This window comes from Camelina sativa, chromosome 13, assembly GCF_000633955.1.
Source record: "Camelina sativa cultivar DH55 chromosome 13, Cs, whole genome shotgun sequence".
NCBI lineage: Eukaryota > Viridiplantae > Streptophyta > Magnoliopsida > Brassicales > Brassicaceae > Camelina > Camelina sativa.
The window spans coordinates 10265196-10283091 of NC_025697.1; the positions used below are offsets into that span (position 1 = coordinate 10265196).

General features: G+C 31.3%; 1 protein-coding gene across 5 annotated transcripts in view; it reads right to left on the reverse strand.

Moving 5' to 3' along the window:
• Positions 1-2977, reverse strand: part of LOC104736286 (thionin) — a 3646-nt gene extending 669 nt beyond the window's left edge. Inside the window, exons 1-4 of one of the 5 annotated variants that reach the window (XM_010456248.2) lie at positions 2643-2961; positions 2455-2532; positions 2228-2345; positions 2039-2141 (exon numbers count right to left, since the gene is read on the reverse strand). In XM_010456248.2, coding sequence (XP_010454550.1) covers positions 2257-2345; positions 2455-2532; positions 2643-2865 — 390 coding nt within the window. In that variant the 5' untranslated portion in view covers positions 2866-2961 and the 3' untranslated portion in view covers positions 2039-2141; positions 2228-2256. Of the gene's footprint in view, positions 1-2038; positions 2346-2454; positions 2533-2642 lie in introns of those variants that run through there. The other 4 variants (XM_010456246.2, XM_010456247.2, XM_010456249.2 and 1 more) reach the window with 4 other exon arrangements.

Consider the following 17896-nt stretch of genomic DNA (forward strand, 5'->3'; position numbering starts at 1 on the left):
ATCGATTGCATTCTCAAATATGGTTCATACAAGGTTTTATATAATTTGAGAATTATAAGTCTTAACTGTTTTGCTAAGTTGGCACTGGATGTTGTGAAGATATATATACACTGATTGTAAGAAAATTACGTTAAATCGAGAGTTTGTCTTGATTATAAAGAATAAGGCCACGTTATTATTCTTTATTTGGATAATAGCAAGTAGAAGGGGTAGACAATCTAGGGATCGATGACCTTCTTCTACATCACATAGAAAACATGGAAATAGTAGAAGCTAGCTCAAGACTCTAGAATTTTTTTGTCGCATACACGACAATTATTGAAAACAAGGAAAACAACACATAGTTCGTGGGTATGCTTGTTAGGTAGTTTCAACTGCATTGGATGAGCCCTTGGTACATAACTCAGAACATGCCTTGGTGCAATGTATAACGGCTTCATTCACAATTTCACTTGCATCTAATTCACGGAAACAATATTAGAATTAATGTCACGTGGACCCGGAGGACATGGCCCCTCAACAATTTTGCATCCACAAGGTTTTACACAAGTTTCCCTAGACGCTCCAGAAAAACGACATACATTGTATTAGCATATAAGGTTATATAGTTGGTTAAAAGTTGATTAAGTTGAGATTAAGCTTCCTTTTACTTAATCTCAACACTCTAATATAAATACCCTTGTATAGTTACATTTTAAGATCTCCGTTGTTGGTCAATGAAACACCATGAAAACATAGGTGAGATTAATTAGGGTTTCTAGCGGTAACTGAATAGATAAGAGGGGAGGGTGGGGAAGAGTGAGAGGCGAGAAAGAGTAGAAGACGGAACTGTGAGATTCCGTCGGTTTTACTTTCGGAAGTCGAGATATTTCTGTGGCCCATTAACCATTTACAGCCTATTAATAATTAGCTTAAACATGAGAGAGAGAAAAAAAATTCAGAGGTTCCACGTGGCAGATAGATAGAGAGCTTCTTTAGAGAGTGTAAGTCTACTTTATTATATTAGATATATAAGAAATAACCCGTTTCATTGACCCCACTAGCCCACCGCTAGCTTGCCCCCATAGGCCCGAAGCTGGCCCTACAGGACATCGATCCTAACCCCTCACTGTGAAATAGAACTATTCATCCAAATCCACCAGTAGGTTATTGGTGCGCCAGGCGTTCCTCGAACCCTGGTCCCCACCCTTTAAAAACCTTCCCACAAGACAAGCTGTCACCAATTGATCAATTGGTGGCAACTTGTCCTGTGGGAAGGTTGTTAAAGGGTGGGGACCAGGGTTCGAGAAACGTTTGGCGCACCAATAACCTACTGGTGGATTGGGATATCCACAGTAATGGGTTAGGATTGATGCCCTGCAGGGCCAGCTTGGAGTCTGTTTGGGCAGCTAGCAGTGGGCTAGTGGGGTCCAAGGACGGTTCGTTGGGGCAGCTAGCGGTGGGCTAGTGGGTCCACGGGATGGGTTGTCACATAAAAATCGATTTTTTGTCAATTGGTGATAGCTTGTCTTGTGGGAAGGTTGTTAAAGAGTGGGGACCAGAGTTCGAGGAACGCCTGACGCACCAATAACCTACTGGTGGATTTGGATGAATAGTTCCATTTCATGGTGAGGGGTTAGGATCGATGCCCTATAGGGCCAGCTTCGGGCCTATGGGGGCAAGCTAGCGGTGGGCTAGTGGGGTCAACGAAACGGGTTGTCACATCAACAATTAGACAAGTATGTTTTTTATAATAATATAGTTTTCTTTTTCATAAATTATATAGAGATTTTTAAAAAAAATTTAAGGCCTCTTTTTTATACACCGCTTCCGGCCCGTATAATCCTAGGCACGGTTCTGCCAAAGCCCCAAAGTACCTAGGCATGGCACTGCCATTACTTCAACCTATTGATTGCATTCTGAATGGTTCATACAAGATTTTATATAATTTGAGATTTATAAGTCTTAACTGTTTTGATAAGTTGGCGTTGGATGTTGTGAAGATATATATGAACTGATTGTAAGAAAAATACGTTAAAGCGAGAGATTGTTTTGATCATAAAAGATAAGGGACACATTATTATTCTTTATTTGGATAATAGCAAGTAGAAGGGGTAAACAATCTAGGGATCAATGACCTTCTTCTACGTCACATAGAAATCCTGGAAATAGTAGATGTTAGCTTAAGGCTCTAGCATTTTTTGTCATATACACGACAATTATTGAAAACAGGAAAACAACAGCGCACATAGTTCGTGGATATGTTTGTTATGCAGTTTACACTACATTGGATGATCTCTTTGTACATAACTCAGAACATGCCTCGGTGCAAGGTACAACTGCTCCATTCACAATTTCACTTGCATCTAATTCACCGAAACATTATTAGAATTAATTGATTTTTCATATGCTCCATAATTCTAATAATAATAATAATAATAAAATAATAATAATATTAATGAGTTTCTGTCTTACCAGAGTTCTCGAGAGTGGTTAAGGTACCACACACAGAGGATGCACAACCCAACTTGCAGTATTCGCTAACTGCATCACCTTAAATAAAATAAAAATTAAAAAATAAAACTTGCATCAAAATCTTGGTCCAACCTGTAAATCATATAACTTAATCAAAACAATAAAGAAAAAATGTGAAATTAAATTACCAGAGTTTTCAAGAATGCCACGTGGACCCGGAGGACATGGCCCCTCAACAATTTTGCATCCACAAAGTTTTGCACAAGTTTCCCTAGAAGCTCCAGTTAAACGGCATACATTGTAACAGTTTCTAGCGGTCGTGTTTGGGCAACAACTCTTTGCTTCGACTTGAATCTGGGCCATGAAAAGACTCATTACGAACACACTTAGAATCAAAGTTTTACCTTCCATCTTTCGATTGTATCGGTTGTTTGATTACAAAATAAATATGTGGAGAGTTATAAGCTTGTATTGATGAAATGGTGATGAGACAAGGCTCATTTAAATACTAGTTGGTCTCATTTAGCAACCACAAACTTCGTATGATACACTTATCATCACATTCTCGGTAGACTTTGTGTGTACACGCTGCGTGGTACCAAACCTTATCTTAATGGCAATCTAATTCAGACTAAGGATATGTAGTTTTAATCTATTCTTCTTTTTCTTTTTGGTTAACCAGAAAAAAAAAAAAAAAAAGTCATGTACTTCCAAAATAATATATTACGGATATATATTTTTTTGATATTACGTTGGGACCAGATGAATGCTTGTTGCCATGATTTGATTATTTTCATTGAATCTTCATTTAACAATATGGATTGGTTTATTCATGCTTTAGAAAATTAAGTGTGTATATGGATTTCACAAATATAACTTGAGTGGTGTATTAAAATATTTGAAAAGTAATATTTCTGCATATTTGGCTTATTTATTTTCACTTGTAGTGTGAGTTTGTCAACAGAAAATTTGTTGTCTATAGATATGATTTTATGTTGGCAAAATATGTACAAATATTTTGCTACTTTCAATTATAATATGACAAATAAAAAATGCTAATAATAATTTTAATATAGCCATAGCATAGCGCTACATCTTAGAGCAATTTTTTCCACCTTTTTATCGACAAATATCCCATTCGATTTGCGCTTGTATGTCTCCATAAATGTGACGATCTGAGGAAGCCCGTCTCCTGATTAGCTTATGAATATGAGCCCTTGGTACATAACTCAGAACATGCCTCAGGTGCATTGTACAACTGCTCCATTCACAATTTCACTTGCATCTAATTTACAGAAACAATATTAGAATTAATTGATTTTTCATATGCTCTAAAATCCAATAATAAAAATAATAATAATCTTAATGAGTTTTTGGGTTACCGGAGTTTTGGTAGGTGGTTAAGGCACCACACACAGAAGATGCACAACCCTACTTACAGTATTCGTTGTCGGCATCACCTTAAATAAAATAAAATTAAATAAAAAAATTCTTCTAATTTGCATCAAAATCTTGGTCCAACTTGTAAAAGATATAGCTTAATGAAACAACAAAGAAAAAATGTGAAATTAAATTACCAGAGTTTTCAAAATTGTCACGTGGACCCGGAGGACATGGCCCCTCAACAATTTTGCATCTACAAAGTTTTACACAAGTTTCCCTAGGAGTTCCAGTAATACGGCATACATTGTAACAATTTCTAGCAGTTCTGTTCCGGCAACAACTCTTTGCCTCGACTTGAATCTCCGCCAAGACAAGACTCATTAGGAGCACACTTAGAATCAAAGTTTTGCCTTCCATCTCTCAATTGATCAGTTGTTTGATTGCAAGATGTATATGTGGAGAGTTATAAGCTTGTATTGATGAAATGGTGATGAGACAAGGCTCGTTTAGATACTAGTTGGTCTCATTTAGCAACCACAAACTTCGTATGATACACTTATCATCACATTCTCTGTAGACTTTGTGTGTACATGCTGCGTGGACCAAACCTTATCTTAATGGCAATCTAATTCACACTAAGGATAGTTTATTCTTCTTTTTCTTTTTGGTTAACCAGATAAAGAAAAACAAATCTATTAGAGTTTTGTGTTAATTACTTTTGAATCAGGATACTTAATAGGGAGTCACTATTCCATATTAGTTTTGCTGGCTATATATATTTTGTATGTTCGTGCTAACTTGTGTAATTATGATGACGTTCTTAAATATAATTAGCTTTATAAATATATATATATATATACACATATATATATATATATATATATATATATATATATATATATATATATATATATATATATATATATACTTTGCTCACTTCTCTTTCCTCCACATCAGCATCCACCTAATCATTTTTTTTCTTTTGCATAAAAATACTATTTTTAATATTCATTCATTGCATATTTATTACTTATAATTAATAATAACAAAAAATAAATGAAAAACTAATTAACTAAAATTAATTAAAATTTAAAATAGTATAAACAATAATATAATTTTTTAGTAAATAATAAGATAATAACTATCTAAAAATGGATTAAGTAAAATAAATGAAAATTTTTAAAATAGTAAATAATACTATAAATTTGTTTTAGTAATAATGTTATTTATTAAAATTATAACCAGAAAATGATTATATTCCAAAATTTAGAATGGTTAATGAGTTTTAGAATGTAAGTAAGATTTTAATGCATGGTGGAGTAAAAAAACGAGTTATGTAATTGTATTTATAAAAATCTAAACATGAAAAATAATATTGAAGTGAAACATTAGTTTCTAAGAAAGAAAAGATTTGTTATTAAATTTTACTTATAAGAAAGAAAAGATTAATTATTTAACTTAACTTAACTTAAAAGTTTTGATCTAAAACAAAGACATTGTAAGTGACACACTTTTTTGGGAAAACTATGAAAAAGAATTTTGAAAAAATAATCTATCTAAAAAAACAAAATCATTGGTTAGGAAATATAGAAAAAATGATATGTAAGCCGTTACAAAAAGTGGTATGTGATTTGTGTAAGGTATATTATCAACTGGAGCTACAATTTTATAACATAATATAACAAATATAACATATATATATCAAATGCTTTTAACCTAAAATATTGGCAAAAACAACATATTTAAATTACACTATGATTTTTTTTTGGAAGACGAAGTTGGGGTTGCATCAAAAATTTAACATCTGCAAATAACATATGATATTTTAGAAAAATATGTAACTTGGATTAGTGAATAGATATTCATTGTGGGGTTTAAGCCTTTCATCATTTAAGTATTCTTGACTTAGTTGGAAATTCTATTATGGCAGAAGATGCGTTTGGACAACCTCATTATAGCGATATAGCAATAAATTGTTCATGAAACTTTGTATATTCGCATTTAATGTAGGATATCAATATATTTAAATGGTCTTTATAATTAGGTCAACGATCGACATTGACGTTAGAACTTTTAAAATTATGAATATGAAATGGACTCTTTTAAAGATAAAAGGTCAGACAATTGTCGAAAATATTATTGCGACACTAGACAATATATGTTATATATAGATTAGTAAAATAAGTACGGCATTTATATAGATTTATCTTTTAATCTTCAAATTATATTCATATTCAATGATTCTTATTGATAAAAAATTTAACTAAAATCCCACGTAAAATCGCAAATAGATATAACAAAGAAATATTATCTTTAAATATATATATGTTGCATATCACTGAGTAAAGTAAGTTTAGTATTTATATAAATTTATACTCAAAAATAGAAATAATTATATTTGAGCTCAACAATATCTATTGATAAGAAATATTTTAAATTAAAATCCCGCGCGTGTGTGGGAACAAATTCTAGTATATATATATATATATATATACGTATGAGTAGAGAGTTTATATTATGAGTATTCTGTCAATAAAGTTTTGTGTTTCTTCATTTGATTTCTTTAATTATTCTGGTTGTAGAAATTTCTAGAAAAAAATATCTTCTATTTATGTCTAACTGATGGCAAATTAAAATATGAGACAAAATCCAAATAGTTTGTTACAACGTGTTTTGTGTTTATTTTTGTTTTTACCAACTCTTTTTTTTTCTTTTATTGAATATTACGTTGGGACCAAATGAATGCTTTGTTGCCATGATTTGATTATTTTCATTGAATCTTCATTTAAAAATATGGATTGGTTTATTCATGCTATATGAAATTAAGTGTGTTTGTGTTTCAGAAATATAAGTTGAGTGGTGTATTAAAGTATTTGAAAAATATTTCTGCATTTTTGGCTTTTGGAATAGTTCATATCATTTGTATAAATATTTGGCTTATTTATTATCACTTCTAGTGTGAGTTTGTCAACAGAAAATTTGTTGTCTATAGATATGATTTTGAATTGGCACAATATACTAACTGCATCACATTCAATATTAATTGAGCCACCGCAACAAATGTATTTTTGTTATAAATAATAACGTAAATATATATGTATATATGTGTATATATGTATGTGTATAAGGAAATATATAATTGTACAAAGAAAATGGAGGAAGAGCGTGAGAGATGAGAGAGTGAGGAAAAGCAACATTAACACATTTATTATTCTTCTTTTTATTATGTCAACATCTTTTTCTCACACCTTATTCTCATTTACATAACCTTTATATATACTAGTGATAAAACTATAATGACTCATGCACTACACAAATAAATAAAGACAAGTGTACAAATATGAAAGACAAGTGGTAAAGTGGTGAACAAGTAGTAGCGGATGCAGAAATTTATTTAACATGGGGCACAAAATAATTAATAAAATAATTGAATAAAATAGAATAATAATATTATTATTAAAAAATCCAAAACCAAAAAAATAAAACTTAAAAAATAGTCATAACAAAAACATATTAAGAAGTCATACAAAACTATTCTACGATCTTCTATATTGAAATCTTTTTATCACTACCTCATTTGTCACTTTATCTAAGTGCTCTTTTTCAATAAAATAAACCATACAATCATTTAAAAATTGATCACCTATTCGGTTTCGTAAGGTAGTCTTCACAATTTTCATCGCTGAAAAGCATCTCTCGACTGTAGCAGTGGCAACAGGTAAAGTTAAAACCAACTTCAAAAGTCGATAAACAAGAGGATGCGAAAGATGTTTTCTTGTCTCCATCATCACACGTGCAAGATCTCCAAGACTCTCCAAATTAGCAAACCTTTTATCTTCACGGATATTATCAATGTAAATACCAAATTGATGCTCAAAAGATATCCGCTCCATAGAACTAAAATCTTCTGGATAAAACTCAGATAATCTCACAAGTTTCGACTGGTCAAACTCGTGGAATGAACAAAAATGGCTCAAATACGCAGTGCAACTAAACAATTCAGTGTTAACTTCGTCAAAACGATCATTAAACTCTTGAATTTGCATATCCAAGACAGTATAAAAACATTCCACCTGATAATGATGCAAGTTTGTTATGTTGGTTCTCCGTCTTGGCTTCTTTGGATCAACAAATTCATCTTCCATGATGATCAACTCAGTTTTATGACTCTCACAAAAAGAATTAACTTTTTCAAACACATAACACATCCATTATCCCTGAGATTGTACAATTGTTGCTTGGTAGATTTCACCAAAGACATAGCATTTAAAATGTCTTGATCTTTCCTTTGCAGAGCCACTGATAAAGTATTTATGATCCCGAGAAGAAGTAACATCAATTGTAAGTAGAACACAAAATCAAAGGTGTGCAAATATTTGATGAGACCATTAGCTTGAAGTTCTTCGCTAACCTGTTACGAGGCTACCGTCTTCGGCAGCTAACTATTGGTTGACGTTCGGGCATCATCTGAGCCATTATGAATTCTCGATATGGCATATGAAGCACAATTAGTTTGGCATGACTTTAATAAGCAACGACCAAAGTCTGTCACTAAAACGTCACAAAGTCGTTGTTTTGCTATATATCTTTATATAGACTTGATATAAATCTTCCATCTGCAAAAACAACTAAACCAAGCTCTGGGTTTCTAAAATATATTAAACCCAAGTTAATCATATCTTTGCAATAGAAGATATGTTTTAACTCATCTCAAAATCTACTCATAGAGAATGAGTTATATGTTGTAAAGAGGTTAGTAGAAAATGCTATGCATAATTCATAAAATATATAAATGCTCGTCAGCATTTATATATGATCTTATATAACTATATATATATATATTTGACTTATATTAGAATTGATTATTATATCATATATTTCGAAAGATGTTTACAAGATCTTTTCTTCCAAATAACCTTTAAGGGTTTTGATGATCATCAATGAGTTCTTGAGAACATAATTGTAATATCATATATCTTTCGGGATTAGCTCTTCAAGCATCCCATGAGGCATATTTCAAGTCATTGCTATAGCATCCATTTTGTTTGATAAGGTATTTTAACAAAACATGGCGCGACACACCATTTTGTTATATATCATTATACCCTTTTGATGCTTGGACCACTAGTCCAACAATTACTCGTCTTTCATACGAGTTTAATATAGACTTGATTACCACTTTTATTGGCCAATATATATCTCTATACGCTCACAAAGCGGAGATTTATGATCCTCATTAATCACATTGCGCGATACAATATTTTTATTGTCGACATTATGTATTTGGTTCCATATTTCCATTAATGACATGGTTAATCGAGATCTCTTTAACCATTCTATAAATGATTTTATTCTGGTACTTGATTTCGTTATTAACCATATCAATCAGTTTCTCTACTCCTCTTGAGGAGTATCTTGCTCCTCTTTAGGATTCTATGTACTCCTCTCTGGGAGTCTATTAGCTCTTCTTAAAGAGTCTATCTACTCCTCTTTAAGAGTTCATTTGCTCCTCCTTTGAGAGTATAATCCTCTTTTAATTTGCTCCTTTTTCTTTTCGAAGATTTTATCTTAGGAACCAAAGTAGTCTATCACGTTTCTTATTTGTCATAGACTTAGTATGTCATCCGCTAGAGACATATTTTTATTGGAGCATTTTTAGCTGGGATGTGAGATTTCTCAGACCTACAAGTTCATATTTATTTATGTGAGGATCAATCATTATATGAAATCTCATCCATCAGCTTTTTGCATTTGATTTGCAATATATATTTTGAATAGTGATCTTTTGAACTTGTTCAAAGATCCAAAACTATTTGATGATTCTCCCATAATGATGGAGAATTTTATCATCCAACATGATGATATGCAAATCTTGCAATAGGCGCATCTCTCATAAGATGACTTTTATTATTAGAGCGGAGACTCATCTCACGCATCTATATATTTCTTCCTCTTTAGATGATATTTTTATGCGGTCTGGAAGAGCATTTACGATATATATCACATACCCATAAGATTCAAAATGAGAAATATTTAATCTCCAACCATGAATATATAACATGGGAGAAATATTTTTTTTTACTGTTGGCCTCATATATAATATTTATTACATGCAAAGTTGCATGTTCCATATAAAAACAAAGAGATTAAATCACCATGAATCGTTTTGCAATATTTTGGAGTTGCACTATGAACGATTCATCATAGCTCATTTCAAGATGAACATCATGGATGTTTCACTTTATCACATGCGACATATCTATGTGATAAACTATAGGATATGACTTCACCAAAGTTATATCGCTATGGGGTGTCAAATTCACCAAAGTTTATCGACTTATTGTCAATGTGGGATTCCTTTAATTCTTCCCCTCGAGATGATAACTCTTGGAGCTCATTCATCTCATACTAAATCCCACTTTAGGATCAATAACATACCGTTTTCGGTTATGTCTATTATCTTAGATCTTTATAAAATATGAGCTTAGTATTACCCCCTCTCAAGATGATGACTTTTATGTCCATTCACCTTTGACCGAATCTTATTTTTAGATTGGTTATATTTGGGGTATAATATTGGGATTTATGAAAGAAATCAAATCAACATATATATACAATGAGCTTGTTAATCCAAAAAGATGGTGAATGGGCCAACATTATATGATTTTGGAGGCATAGCCTACTACAGAATTAAGAAGGAGGTATATAATCATCGACTCCGTAAACAATAAATAAAATTTTTAATAATTTTAATAAACTATAAATTAGATGTTACCTGAAATATGAATGAAGTGCAGTGCTTACAATCTCATGAAATGTGAACGGGGACATGCAATACTTTTAAAAGAAATTTTGTTTCTCTAAAAAAGTTCACAATGATTTTTAATATCATTGATTGACCGGGATGGTTTAGCCCGTAACACTAAATTTACTATCATTATTACCACCTTTAATTTTGCATGATATAATCATATACATGCATATCTCCAATATGGTCAAACTTGTGATACCATATTTATTTATAGTCTCAACATAATAGAAATAACTTTTCTTTGATCGTAGAGTAGGCAGAGCCTATCATATATAACAATCAATCCGGGAAAGACAAAGGTTTTATTTGATCATTAATGAGGCAGAACCTCTATATGTACAACGAACAATCCGAAAATGACATAGCCTTATGTTTGATCGTATAGAAGGCAAAACCTATCTTTCCGGAAAGGACATAGCCTTTTGTTAGATCGTGATGGAGGGGCGAAGCCTACCATATCAAATGATCAATCCAAATATTATATAGATTTATATATGATCGTAAAGGAGGCAAAGCCTACCATATATAACGATCTATCAGTCCGGAAAAGAGATAGCTTTTATTTGATTGTAAAGGAGGGAGAGCCTACCATATATCTAACGATCTATCCGGATATTATTTAGCTATAGATTTGATCGTAAAGGAGGCAACGCTTACAACTTATGACGATCAATCCGGAAAATGACATAATTTCACAAAGTCTATAATATTTATGTTCTATAAACATATATGAAAATAATATAGATTTACTTACCTTGTAATAGCTCCAGCGGTAAATATATCGTGCTGATAACGTGTTATAAATAATAGCGTAAATATATGTGTATATATGTATTTGTATAAGGAACTATATAATTGTACAAAGAAAATGGAGGAGGAACGTGGGAGAGGAGAGAGTGAGGAAAAGCAACATTAACACATTTCTTATTCTTCTTCTTATTATGTCAACATCTTTTTCTCACACCTTATTGTCACTTACATAACCTCTATATATACTAGTGATAAGACTATGATGACTCATGCACTACACAAAGAAATAATGACAAGTGTACAAATGTGAAGGACAAGTGGTGAAGTGGTGAACAAGTGTTACACCAAGTAAAGGGATATGTGTCATTAAGATGGAAGACACATGTGGTGATGGATAATCATAAATTTTTTTTATTTGTACTCAACAAAGAGATCCATGGCTCTTGTCGTCTGTTCAATGGTGCAAATAATTGTGGTTGCTAACTGAGATTGCCAATTATAAAGGTATAGAGGGTTACACCACAGACTTCTGCTTGGAAAACGCCAAGCTAACGCTTCTTTATTTATTCTTATAAAACAAATCAATGATTACAAGAACAAATCTAAGCACTCTTCTCTTTTCTATCTAACTAACCCTAGTATAGATTTAAAAGAAGAACAACAGTCACCTTCTTAGCTATTGATTGATTAGCTTCGAAGTATACAATCTCTCACAAAAGGTTTCAAAGTGTTAAGAAAACCTACGACTAAATTTGTTGGGTCTTTTATACTAAACCTCTCAAAACCCTAACAAGAAGATCTTCAAATCTTCGTCTAAGGCAAATACTTGTTCGCCAAGGTTTCTCCTTCCTTATCATCGAGTAAGATATTCTCTGAATATCTTCTCTCCCAAATCTGTTTTATCTTCATACATAGACAATGACACGTCAGCTACACCTCCTTGTCACACGTCACTCATCCGTTCCTAGGTACAGAGTCATGTGTCCTTACAGCTCCTTGTTCCACAGCGCTCTGCTACTGCAACTGCATCTTCTTATAATACATCATTTTGTAAAGGAATTGTGTGTGTTTTTTTTTATTTTTAAAATATAATTTATCCATGGTGATGGTGAATCTGACGTGCATTGTAGTGCGAAAAGGATTCTACGGAGGCCTCGCGACGAAATCGAGAGGTTGAAGTCTGATCCTACCGATCTGGCCTCCTCCTTGAAACAAAGATAATTATTGAGGTTCAACCTCTCTGCTCCAATATGGATGTTCTGTGGCGCTCAATCCCTGTTAAATCCGAGAGTGATCTCTGGAGAAGGTGAGGAATCCATTCTTGAGTCCAAGTTCATGCACATTACATGTTATAGATCAACAGAATTGGTTAAGTAGGTAGTGATGAGACGTTCGAGTTAGTTTATTCCAATTCTTCTACACGCTTGAGTATTTGAACCAAAGTCTGAAAATGTATAAGTGGAGGAATCAGAGGAATATTTTGGAAACTAAAGAGAGGTCGGATTTGTTAGACAGAGGTATAGCCCACATGTTGCAAAAAATAAGTTAAGAACCTCACTTGAAAAATAAACAATATTGTCGACAATCTTCTGATTTTTTATCCCTATAAGAGTTAATTTCATATTCATATCCCATGAAAACATCTTTTTAAAAGTTCTAACATTGAATGTTGATCGATCGCCTAATTATAGAGATAATTTAAACATATTGACATCCCACATTAAATGCAAATATACAAAGTTTCATTAACATTTTTCGTGCTATGTCGCTACAACGGGTTGTCCAAGTGCTTCACCTCATCTGCCATAATAGAATTTCCGACCAAGTCAAGAATGCTTATATGGTGAAACGGTTAAACTCGACAATGAGTATCCGTTCACTAATCTATGTTACATATTTTTCTAAAACCTCATATGTTATTTTTCAGATGTTAATTTGTGATGCAATCTCAGCTTCGACTTCTCAAAAAAACATAGTTTACTTTAAATATGTTGTTTCTGCCAATGTTTCGGTTTAAAAATATTTATTAAAAATGATGAATCTCAAGCTTGTTTTATATATATAATAATAATCATTTTCTAGAATTGTAGCTCCAGTTGATAACATGTCTTATAAGAGATGCTACATCACATATCATCTTTTGAAAAGGCTTGCATATCATTTTTCTAAATTTTGTTTTTTTAGATGGATTATTTTTTCAAGATTTTTTTCATAATTTTCCCAAAAAAGTGTGACCCTTACAATGTCTTCATTTTGGATTAAATTTTTTTAAGTTGAGTTGCGTAATTAATCTTTTATTTTCCTTTAAGTAAAATTTCATAATAGATCTTTCTAGTTTATGTCTCTTAGGAACTAATGTTTCACTTCAGTTTTATTTTTTTGTTTAGAATTTTATAAATACAATTATATAAACTGTTTTTTTTTTCATTAAGCATTATAATCTTACTTCCATTCTAAAACTCAATAACTCATGTTTCACTAACATCCTTCACTATAAATAGGTGCCAACAATGTTTATTTTTGTTTGTGTGGATACTAAACAAATTAAACTATATAAACATATAAAATCCACTAACCTGTATTTCTCTTTCATCATATCTAGAGTTACTATCTTAAGCATATCTTGCAGCATTGGCTGTACTGAGTATCTTTTTAATGGGCATTGCCACGAACAATCTTAAAATCAATAACAAGGATGTTGTTCACTTACCAAGATTCAGTCAAGCTCAACAGATTTACTGAAAGGAACAGGTAAGGAACCATTTTGAATTTTGTTGATATGTTGCTGCAATCCACTTTTCCAATTATGTAATTGATAATCCTGTGATATTAGATATTTTAAAGTTGAAATTAACTTAAAAACTCAGAGAGAGGACTGCAATTCCAAGTTGGAGCACATATTAGAGATGTTAGAGACACTACTTTATGATCAAAATAGAGGAATGCTGAAGGATATATATATGCCAATATCTTAGTAGAAGAAGAATAAGACATATAAACACTAACAAAGAAGAAATCTAAAAAAAAAACTCAAAATATCCAAACAAATCAAGAGTGATTGAACATGGAAGGTAGAAATAAGATCCTAACAAGATACATTAAACAATTTTGAATGATTTCGACTGTAGAACAAACAACAATCATATACCTAGTGGTGGAAGTGAAGAACATGAACAGGTCTGATTTCTTTTTCTGGTTTGGTTGTTCACTACAAGTAGAAAAATTCTTGGGTTCACCCCTAGGGGTAAACCACTCTTATTCACCCCATCTTAATTAACCAATCAAAATACAACAAACTGCCATATAATTAAACGAAATTATTTGTCTGTTTGGGTTTACAAAAGAGTGGTTAGGGTTTAGATTTTACAATTAAACAAAATTATATGTTGGGTTGGGTTTATAAAATAGTAGTTAGGGTTTAGATTTTACAATTAAAGAAAACTGTATTTTAATTTGGGTTTATAAAAAGAGTGATTTGAGTTTAGATGTTATAATTTAAAACTATAATATAATTTTAAAATTAATTGATATACATAATTTATTTCGTTAATCAATAAGTTGTTTCTTTAAATAAGAGGGGGTGAATAAGAAAGGTTCACCGATAGGGGTGAACCCAAGAATTGTCCCTACAAGTATAACCTGCACTCACCTTACGTTTTTTTATTTCTCTTATTGATTAAAAGGGGGAAAAATAGCATTTTATTAATAATAAATAATTTGGTGACTAATCGGTTAATTACATGTTTGTTTACTTAAAAACTATAAAATCAAAGTGTATACAATATTGGTGTGGAACAACCAGTTTGATAATGCTATACAGTCAACTGCAGAACAAATGTGTTTTGTGAGACAAGTTCGGTTCATATAAATAAGCTATGCATAATAATGGTTGATTGGTGAAAACTAATTTGCGGTACATTTTATTAAATATATATATATATATATATTTTTTTTTTGGTAGAAATTAAAATCATAAATATTGTATAAATGCGAATGACAACCTTTTTTTGTTAATGGTCTATAAAACAGTTTTTTTAAAAACATCACACTTTGAAAACAGCAATGGTTATGTTACCATTCAAGGCCATAATAGTAAAAGAACAATTCTTGAGTTCACTCCTAAGGTGAACCCCTTGGTTCACTTCTCCTTATTTTAGCCAATGAAAATATGACATCTCGTAATACATTTAAGAACCTATTTATTCACCTCTTTATAAAATAAGGAAACAAAATTTGTATACATTATTATAAAATTAAAAACTTAAACCGCTTATTTATAAACTCAAACCGATATATAATTTCATTCTAATTGTAAAATATAAACTCTAACCATCTCATTTGTAAACCCAAACCGACATATAATATCCTTCTAATTGGAAAATCTAAACCATAATCATCTCATTTGTAAATCCAAACCAACATATAATATCCTTCTAATTGTAAAATCTAAACCCTAACCATCTCATTTGTAAACTCAAACCAATATATAATTTCATTCTAATTGTAAAATCTAAACCTTAACCATCTCATTTGTAATCCCAAACCGACATATAATTTTGTTTTAATTGTAAAATCTAAACCCTAACCACTTCATTTGTAAATCCAAACCGACATATAATTTCGTTGTAATTGTAAAATCTAAACCCTAACCACTTCATTTGTAAACCCAAACCGACATATAATTTTGTTTGAATTGTAAACTAAACCTTAATCACCTTATTTGTAAACCCAAACCGATACTTCATTTCATTCTAATTGTAAAATCTAAACCAAGCCAATATTTAACTTTCCTTAAAAAATTATACAGAATTTGTTTTCTTAATATGTATTGTTTTTTAATTTAATTTTCTTTTATTTTTTTAAACAAGATAATATATAAAAGGTTCTAATTGGATGAAAAGGAGGAAGTGAACAAGAAAGTTCGTCCTAGGAGTGAACCTAAATATTTTTCATAGTAAAATTGTTTTGAGGAAGTTATTTCTAGAAGGTTTTATATCTACAAAAGAATAACTTTATACTTTTCGTCTTTTTTTCTTAAAAACAAATCAGACACACACAATGAGTGAGATTGCTATTAGTGTAACGAAAGATGGGAGACTTCCTTCTTATCTGGCACTAGGTGGCCCGTCGTGGTTACCGGTACGTATTGACGAGGAGCGACAAGGTCTTAGATGATGTCCCTTACTCGGTTTGTGCTTGGTTTTTATTCATTACTCTGTTTCATTCCCTTTGTATTTCAGTACTGTATTCTTTGTCTATTCAATAAAATCATCCAGCGTTAAAAAATTAAATAAAAAAATCAGACACACACACAATGATCAGTTTAGTAATTACGGTTATTAGTTATATGATACTGGTTTAAGTAAACTAAACCATTTTATTTCTCGCATAATGAATTACACACACCAAATCTTTTTTTTTTTTTTTAATTCTAAAACTAGGTTGGTACCCACGCTACGCCGCCGGATTGGTTTTCTATTTTATTTTTGTCATATTTTTCTGTTTTGTTTTTCTTGATTCATAATGTAATATATGTTATTTGAAATGAATTCATAAGTTTTTGTTAATTTCAATAGTATTTTTTATTATTCTTATTTACATCATCATACTTGAGTTCTTTATTTCATAAATTTAGTTTCTGAATAAATTTTAAAATTTATACCAAATAAGTTTAAGGATTACAAACCATTAGTTCTTGATTTGTTTTTCACTAAAAAATCCTCTAGAACAGTAAAACATATTACTCTTTTGATGTCTACATTTTAAATGTTCTTGATGGATCTCTTAGAGTACTTTGGTTTAGGCACTTGAACCTTTGTCTCGTAAATATGACATAAACCAAATATGAAGCTTTTGAAATTTACTAAGATCGAAAGAGAAATAAAAAAATGATAATTTTCACATAGAGAAGTAGTAGTAAGTTATTTGTATTGTACTAAACCTTGAAAAAAAGAAAATGTTCTGGTCCAAAGCAGCAATTTGCTAAATATCACCTTCATTCAAGATCTAAGTCAACAAAGAAGAGGTAAGTCAGTTTACAAAAACACTAATATTTCTTCTTGAAGTAACCCTAAAAGTTTAAATAAAAACGACATCTTTACCTCGATTGGACCTGCGATTCTAAAAGAAATTAATGAACTTTGTCATGCCCAAATTGCTCTTTTGTGAATTTCTTAATGGTTTGTATATCCGACGACAATTGTGGTTTCTATCTTTTCAAATTTCTTCTTTATCCTAATTTGTAACCTCGCCTCTTCTTCCAAGAGTTTTCGATAACCGGAGAATTTGATTTCAGAATATGTAGATTTTGATGAAACTCTTGTTCGAATTAATTAAAGGTGAATTTGGTGAGATTGCTTTGCCTCTTTAACAATGACCTATGCTTCTTCCATGTCTCTTCCCGCACGAGTCGTGTGTTTTCTTCTCTTTATGTTTGTATCATCGAAGACATAACTTTTTGACGATTCTGTTGTTTCTTCTCTCTAACTGAATTCAAGA